Source organism: Drosophila ananassae, assembly GCF_017639315.1.
Source record: "Drosophila ananassae strain 14024-0371.13 chromosome 4 unlocalized genomic scaffold, ASM1763931v2 tig00000054, whole genome shotgun sequence".
Classification (NCBI taxonomy): domain Eukaryota; kingdom Metazoa; phylum Arthropoda; class Insecta; order Diptera; family Drosophilidae; genus Drosophila; species Drosophila ananassae.
In genome coordinates this window covers 8841019-8851663 of record NW_025319037.1, presented here as the reverse complement: position 1 = coordinate 8851663, position 10645 = coordinate 8841019, and the positions used below count along the sequence as shown (strand labels likewise).

General features: G+C 37.1%; 1 protein-coding gene across 3 annotated transcripts in view; it reads right to left on the bottom strand.

Moving 5' to 3' along the window:
* Nucleotides 1-3565: 3565 nt before the first annotated feature.
* LOC6505471 (paired box protein Pax-6) overlaps nucleotides 3566-10645 on the bottom strand; it is a 44038-nt gene continuing 36958 nt past the window's right edge. For all 3 annotated transcript variants that reach the window (XM_001966210.4, XM_032455877.2, XM_044717600.1), the window contains 2 exons: nucleotides 4416-4794; nucleotides 3566-4338 (listed from right to left, as the gene is read on the bottom strand). In XM_001966210.4, coding sequence (XP_001966246.1) covers nucleotides 3747-4338; nucleotides 4416-4794 — 971 coding nt within the window. In that variant the 3' untranslated portion in view covers nucleotides 3566-3746. The remainder of the gene's footprint in view (nucleotides 4339-4415; nucleotides 4795-10645) is intronic.

Sequence of the window (10645 nt, the reverse complement as noted above, 5' to 3'; positions counted from 1 at the left end):
ATGCTTTCAAAAAATGAAAGGAGTCGACATAAAAAGCAGCCAAAACGAATTACGTGGTCTGGGAAATAAAGAGTTTCTTTATTTTGATATATTTTCGCCGAAGTTAACGTCTTTATTTCATCAAGAAGAGTCATATTTTGGTGGATTCAAAAGGAGATGGACCTTGGATCATGAAAGTCGCAGGCAAATGTGTATAACGTTGTAGAAACCTCTTCCTTTGAAGTTCCATTCCTATTTCGTCAAGTCGTAGAGAAAATGATCGAAACCTGCCAAAAGGTTGTGTAGAGTGAGGTCAAGCTATGTCCTCTGGCGATGCGGATAGTGCCTGACGGAGTCAGGAAAGCCGTTTGGGCATTTCCTTACAAGATTTGTAAAAACGGAAGATGTTACTGTAAGGAAGCAGGTGGAAGAATGGAAGCAGAAGGAAACCGTTCCAAAACGTCATCTAACGTAGCAAGTCCTGTTGTCATAGTCAGAAAGAAGAATGGTGCACTGAAGGCCTACGTCGACTACAGAAAGCTAAATAGCCTGGTTTTATCAGATTGCTTTCCGGTACCATTTATGGGGGAGGTGGGGAGAAACTATAGATAACAAAGTGGTTCACAATCATGGACTTCGAAAACGGATTTTTGTATATGCCAATCGCAGAAGAAAGTAAGCAGTATACAGCCTACTGTCTATTTGACAGGACCTCAGGTAGGTCGTTGAGGTCGCTAATAACGAATCAGATGCCAGTTTTGAGGAGAAAAAGACAGCGAATCCAAAATGGCGTATGTATCGAATTTTTTTAACGTACTTTTAGTAATATAAAAAGGGTTTTCCGAGTCACTGATAACAAGATTTCCTGTAGATTTCCTTGTAGATTTCCTGATATATTTGTAGCGAAATCGTTGAACTGAACAAAAAAAATATTGGTAAAAATTAATGAATAGTTTTTGAAAAAAATCAATTTTTTATTAACAATATGTTTGTACTTACATATTCATGACAAACATATTAATGATTTCTTTGTAGTTCGTAGATTAACCCAGCAGTACTGAAATTCCTGGCCCCGACTTTTCCGGCCCGAATGTCAAATTTCGTTCGAAAAACAAAAACAATTCTCTAAGGTTTGCTCTTCGAACGTCAAAACAAAGTAGGCGAACTAATTCTGCCGGCCCTCCGCCTGCTGCTAGAGTTCGAAATTATGCATATTCGATATTAGTTATTAATCACTAATATTTTCTAGTCATTCTAAATATTTTGCCCGGAAACTTTCACCCCATGGTTCAATGATTAAGGTATCTGCCTGTTAATCGTAAGGTCGTGGGTTCGATTCCAAGCGGAAAAGTCTTTATTATGAGTTGATTTTTGTTTACTTTCAATTTATTTTAATATCGCAGTCTCAAAATAAACTGTTATATTCAATATTTTTTTTTAAATGGGGATTCTTAATAATTGAGATTGTTTTAAACATGCAAATTTGTAGAGCTATATTATAGTCAGTCACAAAATACGCGCGATTCCTTGATAGCTTAGAGGCGTGGATGTCGGTCCAGTATACAAAAGCACTAAGGTTCGAATCCTAGGGTGAGTAATTATTAAATATAGTTTTCAATATTAATAATGTAATATTACTTAACATATTAATTTAGTTTACAACATAAATTAACAGCAATTTTTAAGGAATTCATAAAAAAATAATGATTATCAAATTAGAAAATTGTAAGGGGAAATTTTTTTCTTTAATTTTGGGTCATGAATGCGACCTGATTTAGCCACTGAATCAGGGGCGATTTCGAGACAATTTTCTCGCCGGAATCCGGGCGGATTCTGGACTGATTCATGCCTGAAATCGAATTCCGGGCCGAGAGGACATTTTCAAAAATTTCAGTACAAAATTCCGGGCCGCTTGTTCTAGATTTCCGGGTGGATTCCGGGGTGATCCGGGGGGATAATAGATTGGTTGTCAAATTCCAAGATGAAATTAAGATGCCGAATAGAGACCTTTTAGTGTTCAAAGGTACTCTGAACGAAATTTTTTATATTGGAGCATGTAAATGCGATTTGACGGCAGCTCAATCTAACTGCGGTTTGCGACCTTCTTCTTAGGGTCAAGCACGTGTATTCGCCAGGCCCTGATGGAGTACGAGGCAGTGTTCTGAAGAACTGCGCCGAGGCTTTGTGCAAACCGCTGGATAAACTCTTTAATCTTTTGCTGGAAATCTCTTTCTTTGCTGGGAATCTTTCATTATTCCGCTTGTTAAAAAAAGGAAAAAATCCGACGCTGCTAATTATAGAGGCATCTCTAAATTGTCAGCAATTCCAAAGCTTTTTGAAAAACTCCACATTTGCAACACCTATGTAGTTCAATAATAACTCCGTGCCAGCATGGCTTCATGAAGCGCCGCTCCACCACTACCAACTTATTGGAGCTAACATCTTTTATCACGGATGGCTTCCGGAATGGCTCACAAACAGACGTCATTTACACTGACTTCAGTAAAGCATTTGACTCTGTTAACCATTCGCTTCTTATAAGTAAACTCAGTCTTTTGGGATTCCCAACTGATCTTCTTATCTGGATTTCGAGCTACTTATCTGGGAGAACCCAACGTGTTTTCTTTAAAGATGTTACCTCGCGTTATGTCCGCGCCACATCTATGGTGCCCCAAGGAAGCCATATTGGACCCTTACTTTTTACACTGTTTATTAACGACTTGTCCCTTGCCTTAGCTAATTCACTTGTACTTATGAGCGCCTTAGAACGATTAACTCAAGTTAACGATCTAGGTGACCTATTAGATTTGAGACTTAAATTTAACGACCATATATCTACCATGGTTAATAAAGCTATGGGTGTTCTTGGTTTAATTAAAAGATGGTCAAAAGAATTTAATGACCCGTACATAACTAAAACGTTATATACATCATTGGTCCGTCCGATTCTTGAGTATGGATCGTGTGTCTGGAGTCCTCAATACGGAGTACACCAAGATCACATAGAATCTGTACAAAAAAATTCCTGACTTTCGCTGGTAGGGGACTTAATTGGGATGCAAATCGTCATCTCCCATCTTATCGTAGTAGACTTTTACTACCGAAACACCGTTACCGTTAACAAACAGTAAAACGATGCTGGATCTCATGCTTCTATATAATCTTATTTATGGAAATGTAGACAACCAGCACTTACTAACACGCTTAAATTTTAACCTTCCTAGTAGAAGGGCTAGAAATTTTCGTCTTCTACTCTTCAGCCATTGTAGTTCGACATATGCCCAACACGATCCATTCAGGGTATTATGTTCGGACTACAATGGTCTCTACCACATCTTGTCACTTTGCTCCACTAACAATCTTAAATCGCTTATATTAACAGCCTTATCTGTGCAACACTCTTCCTCTTGATATCTTACTCCTACTCTTTGCTTAAACTATCTCGGAGCTATTCCCGCGATTCGAGCCGTACGTTACGCGGCAGCGTCCCTCGGTCGGTTGGACGGGAGGTGGGCTGTACGTATGCAGTGGGAACCGCGCAAAAAATAAAAAAAAACAACAAATTTTTAATTTTTTTTTTGTATTTTAATAAGTTTTGTGTACACCAAATGTTAAAAAAAAATTTCATGGGCGAAACTTGATTAATACATACACATTTCTTTAAAACCTTTTTATTTTTGGGAGATATGTAAATTTGATTTATTATAAACTTTTAATGTGGTTTACAAATTTTTAAGCTTTATTATTATTTAATCACCTTTACAATTCTATACCCATGGAGAATAAAAACATGAAGCAAAAAATTGTTGCTTTCCAGAGCCTCCATGTGGTGGATTTGCGATTCCCGATGCCGATATATTGTTTGCAGATGTTGCATAATTGTAGCTCATATGAGTATAAGAAGGGACTGGCGGTGAAATTGTTTCAGTAGAATATATTGAACTGCTGCCCCCTCCCAGATGTATTGAATTAGAGTTGCAGGGTGAGTGACGCATTTCCAAAGATTGATGAGAAGAAACTGTACAGTTAGATCCAGCTGAGATTGAAGGAGGAAAATTTGAACTAGAAGAACTACTCGAAGTTATGGGAGTTATGGGAGGTGGCAAGCCATAAGCGAGGACCTCATATCCCATTGCACTATTGTTGGCCCCTAAACTACTCGAATGGGAATTCACGTTTCCGCTGGCAAGGCTGCTTTCATCATTAGTTATATGATGGGCCGCTATTGGCGGAGGACGCAAAGTCATATGGCAAGGGTAATGAAGTGGTGGGGTCATATTTCCGTGCTGTGACATTGGTGATGGTGGAGCTAAGGGTCCAATCGACGCATGATTAAAGCTTGACATTGGAGTGACCGATCTAAGAAACAAAAAAGCATTTTTTTCGTTAAGCAATTTTAGGGAAAAACGTGTTTATTCAAATAGGATACTTCTTACCCATAACTTTCGGACATAGACAAAGTCGAATGTTGCATGCTTGAGTACATAGCACTGCTAAATCCTACCGGAGCTCCAGTATTAAAACTAAGGCGTGGTGAGATCGCAGGAACACGGGTGTGCGCATGAGATTGAGCATGAGATGAAACAGTAATCTGATGCTGATGAATGGAACTACCATTAGAGCAAGGAGAACAAACGTTGCGGCCATCCTCAGTATCTCGATCATCGTTTATGTTAGACTTACTAACAGTTGAAAGATGTAGTGTAGATGGAGGTCTACCATCGTCCTCCATAGCAGCAGTGATCCCACCCCCAACCGTAGTTGCAGTAACAGGGACTGAAATCGGGCTCGAGGAAGCAATCTCGTTAGTTTTATCTTTAAATATAAGAATTATTTTTTTTTTTTTAATTTTACGTAAACATTTTATAAGCTTAGGTTCTAAGCATGATACTACGATCTAGGATTCAGATAATGTTCAAAATTAATATAAAAATATAATAAATATCAAATGCAACAAATTTGTTTATTAACGGACATTATTAGCATGAATAATGTCTTTATTAGCTAATGTTTAGCCAAAGTATTTTTTAGTATCTTTACTATCGATAAGTGTATCGCCTTTAAGCTATATCATTTTACAATATTTTGGTCCAAAATTTGATGGGAATCACAAAATATTCAATTATACAAAAAATTTACTTCTTATTATTCTGGTGATGTTGCAAAATATGTTAATCAAAGCATTATTATGTTTTTTTTATTTTTAATATTATATTATATTTATTATTTTTATTTTATTATTATTATAACAAGTCAAAAAATCTGGGATCGGCCGACTATATCCTATAGCTTCCATATAACTGAACGATCGGAAATGGCAAAACCTTGCTATTTTTAAAGATGCTTGGGGCTGTTTCCAACATTTTTATTAGGAAATTATTCGACGGTAAAAATCTCATAAGATATATATATAATTATTTAAGCTGCTTCCTGACTGCAAGGGTATATAAACTTCGGCTCCGCCCAAAGTTAGCTTTCTTGTTTTTAAATAATTTTTTTTTGGCTGCTTGGCCCAACAACTTTATTAAAAGTACCACTTAGTGAAAATACAAGCAGCCGATTTAGAATAAATATACCATAATACGGACAATAAATATACCATAATCAGGGAAAAACAGTTTACGTAAAAATCGACAAAAGACTAGTTTTTAAACGTACCCCACAACAATAATACACTACAATCAAAGCCCAATCCTGGAAAGTTATACACAAAAATAAAATTATTAACTAACTTTCAGTTTATTCATACCAACTTGCCTGGGTCAGTCTGCAGTCTTCACAGTTCTAACTCACAACTGATTTCACTTTACACCAGACAAGCAACCAAACAAAAAGGAAAATTAAAAATCATCCACACATTTGACCTAAAAAAATACGGCAATACACTTACCAACTTAAGAATCTTTCACCAACCTTATGCCAATACCGCAGTATGCTAGTGAAAAGTGCAAATCATAACGTTCAAAATATGCATCTTTATCGTCACAGCACATCTCCTGAAAGCTTCACCGTGGGTTAGGGTTAGTGTGCTCGCTTTTCAACTTGGTTGCGCCCGTATCAAAACTATACGACACTCCCTTAAAATCGTTTGTGGATACTGGTTATTAGAAAATTTGCCCCCAAAATTACGCCCCCATCACAAGATGGCTCGCCTTCAATTCGCGGACTCCGTATGTCAATTAGGTTTTTGTGTGTATGGTTGATACAATAATATACCTTTTTATACCCTTGCAGAGGGTATTATAATTTTGGTCAAAAGTGTGCAACGCAGTGAAGGAGACATCTCCGACCCTATAAAGTATATATATTCTTGATCAGGATCAGCTCTTGAGTCGATATAAGCATGTCCGTCTATCTGTCTGTCCGTCTGTCTGTCGGTTTCTACGAAAACTAGTCTCTCAGTTTTAAAGCTATCGAGTTGAAACTTTGCACACACCCTTCTTTCTGTTGCAGGCAGTACATAAGTCGGAACGGCCGGGATCGGTCGACTATATCCTATAGCTGCCATATAACTGATTGATCGGAAATGCCATAACTTCGTTGTTTTTCAAGTTAGAAGGATGGGAATGGATGCCTCTTTGGGCAAAATAATTCGATATGCCAAATTTCATAGGGATCGGCCGACTATATATGTACGATCCGTTATATATCTAATAACATTAGATGCGTGGCGCCACCTAGCGGACTGCGACTCAACTGCAAGGCTATATAAACTTCGGCTTCGCCCGAAGTTAGCTTTCCTTTCTTGTTTTACGGTTATATTTTCTGATGAGAAAAAATGCTACTTGGATCGACCAGATAGATCGCACTGCTAGGATGGAAGAATTTAAGAAAGGAACCACTCATATTTTCCAATAGAAAATTTGGAGAAGGTTCCGTAATGGTATGCTCCTTATAAGAATAACACTGTGGCTTTGAAGTTTGTGAGCTCAAAAATGAACAGCGCACAATATATTTTTGACTTGGACAACAGTCTTCTAATATTTCTAGAAGAAAATGGGGAATTCTTAATAAAACTCATGCAGGATAGCGTTGCAATACATAAAATTCGGGCTAATATTTGTGAAATTTGTGAATGACAGTTCTGTTAACGTCATAAACTGCCTGCCTGCTTACCCGATTTAAATCCAATGGAAAATGTTTCTGGCAAGACGTGTTTATTCTAAAACTCCAACATACGAATCTTTTGAATGTTTAAAGGGCGGCATTTGACGAGATCGGAATAACTTAGAGCAACGTTCGTTTATTAATATATATAATTCGATGAGAAAAAGAATTTTTTAAGTTGAAAAGCCCAAGGGCTTTCATATCGGACTTCGTATCAATTTAGCTTAAGAAATATACCTAATTGCATTGATCCTAATAAACACACGGGCGGAGCCGAATTTTATATACCCTTGCAGGGTATATGGTAGCTGCTTAAATTATTTATATACATAAACGAGGGTTGATATATATATTTCTGGCCTTATCATGAAAATGCGAATATTTATGGTTATTAGATTAAGATTATTGTTTTTTAAAGTATTCTGCAGCGAGACTTATATCGACAATTGTCGAAGCACTTTGTTCACTCCGATTGAGACACAATCCAACCAAAACATGGTTTTGAACGTTTCAACAGCATCTTCTGGCATCGAAAATCTTTGGCCACGCATTTTTCTCTAGATGTGCGGGAATAAAAAGAAGTCATTGGGTGCCAAGTCTGGGCTGTATGGCGGATGACCCATCAATTCGACATTTTGGCCGGTCAAAAAGGAGCTGGTTAGAGCTGATGAGTGAGAGCTCGTATTGTCATGGTGCAGAATGGTCTTCTCTTGTTCGTTTTTTGAATTTCTCCGAAGATTTCAGGCAATCAAATTGTGGTGTACCACTCAGAATTGACCTTCCTCCATTGCTCAAGCGGAATAGTCGCCACATGACATGTTTTACCGTAGAAACAGGCCACCATTTGCTTCAAAGTGCTTCTTCCACGAACAACTTTCGTTGGATTTGGCTCGTCTTCGAAGACCCACACGGTCTATTGCTGTTTTGTTTCGGGCTCATAAGCATAGATCCATGATTCGTCACCTGTGACGTTCTTATAAACGTCTTTTGAAACACCGCGAAAGCATTTTTAAAAAATTTTTTCGCACCAATCTATACGAGCCTTTTTTTGAGCGATTTTCAAATTGTGCGGGATCCAACGAGAACAAATCACTGTGGACGGAAGTCCACGAGGTGACAACCTGCATGCCTTGGCGTGCGCGAGGAAACTCTATATATAGCCGAAGAATTAAAAATTTTCTGTAGGCAACCGATCTAAATGAATTATATACCAATCGAAAGGTATTGTTTCAATTAGATAATTTTTGTCGAAACATATTCCAAAATTTATTTGGTTTGGGAGAAATTAGGGTGAAAGTAAAAACATTTTTAATCACGAAAGTGGGGCTGGTGGACATTTTAGTCCGCAGAGAGAATATTTTTATATATTCGCATTCTAGAGCCAAATACGCGTCGATTTCTACCTAAATCCCGATCCGACACTTCATTCAGAAGTTATTCGAAAAACTCGATTTTTTCTTCTTCTTCAAAATGAAGCCAGTTTGCGTTGGTTTGTCTGTTTGCACAATCTGTTTTTCTTAACAATCCTGAAAAAAATTGGAAAATGTTTGTTACTATCATATGAGCAACTATTGTTCTACAACTTTTTGAAATACCTTAAACTTACGTCAAAAAATTAAAAAAACTTTGTTAATTCATAACTTTATAATTAAGAAAAATATTAAAAAGAGCTTTACACCGTTGAAAGGGTTTTTTAAATATCTATTTCACTTTCTTTGAGACCAAACGTCTATATAGTACACAAAAAAAATACACTAAAAATAAACTTTTTTTTTTTAGAAAAAAAATTATTTTTTTCAAAATTTGCTCGTTTGATCCTTTTTATATTGCACGTGGAGATAGCTTTTGAGATGACGCAACTTTTGATATATCGCTCATATCTGGCAAAATTCGTTAACTCAAGATATAGTCCTGTAAGTGCAGCTACCCTTTTTGTGCAGCCTCCTGGGACGCTTGCATTTACTTATACATGTGTGTATTTGATTGGCAACTTTGCTTTTTGGAGTCTGCATATATTTGGTCAATACCCTAAAAAATGTGGAGTATATTTTTTCAGATTTTAGTTTATTTATTTAAAAATAAAATCCAAATAAAAAAGGGCTTAAAAAAGTAAAACGTAAAAATTGGCTCAACTAGGACTCGAACCCAGGCCCTCCGTGTTAGGAACCACGACGCTCTCCACTCGTCCAACCTCGAACTTTGGTGCTTTAGGGAAAATTTTGATGTAATTCTGCTTTGTGTTTCAGTGTCTCATGTCTTAATGAGAAGACTCACATGATTGGTACTTTAACCGAACCGGTCCGAAATTTCTTTCAGAAGTTTAAAATGAAGCAAGTGTGTCTCTTTGTCTGTATTTTTTTCTTGGCAATCCTGAACAAAATTAGAGATTTTTGTTATTGTCATATGAGCAATTATTGTTCTATAACTTTTTGAAAAAGCTGTAAAAATCGAATTTCTTGAATAACTTCTGAAAGAAATGTCGGACGGGTCGGTTGGGGTACCAATCTTGAGGTACCAAAAAAAATCAAGAAAGGAAAGCTAACTTCGGGCGAAGCCGAAGTTGATATACCCTTGCAGTTGTGCCATTTCCGATCGTTCAGTTATATAGCGGCTACTGGATATAGTTGGCCGATCCCTATGAAATGTGGCCAATAAGATTATTTTGCCCAAAATGGAATCTGAACCAAGTCCCATCTTTCTAACTTAAAAAACACCAAAGTTATGCCAATTCCGATCGTTCTATGATAGCTATAGAATATAGATGGCCGATCCTTTTGTGCATCAAATATTTTGGCCAAATGTAAAATACGTAGAACGTCCCAGCCCTCTAACTTAAAAATCACCAAAGTTATGGCAATTCCGATCAATCAGTTATATGGCAGCTATAGGATTTAGTCGACCAATCCCGGCCGTTCCGACTTATGTACTACCTGCAAGAAAATGAAAGATGTGTGCAAAGTTTCAACTCGATAGCTTTAAAACTGAGAGACTAGTTTTCGAAGAAACCGACAGACAGACGGACAGACAGATAGACGGACATGCTTATATCGACTCAAGAGCTGATCCTGATTAAGAATATATATACTTTATAGGGTCGGAGATGTCTCCTTCGATGCGTTGCACTCTTTTGACCAAAATAATAATACCCTCTGCAAGGGTATAAAAAATTATTTTCAAAATTGGCTCATTTGATCATATTCATATTGCACGTGGAGATAGCTCTTGAGATGACGCAACTTTTGATATATCGCTTACATCTGGCAAAATTCGTTAACTCAAGATATAGTCCTGTAAGTGCAGCTACCAATTTTGTCCAGCCTCCTGTGAAGCTTGCATTTACTTATACATGTGTGTGTATTTGATTGGCAACGTTGCTTTTTGGAGTCTGCATATATTTGGTCAATACCCTTAAAAATATGGAGTATATCTTTTCAGCTTTTAGTTTAATTATTTAAAAATAAAATCCAAATATAAAAAGGGCTTAAAAATAAAAATAGAAACATTGGCTCAACTAGGACTAGAACACAGGCCCTCCCGTGTTAGAAACCACAACGCTCTC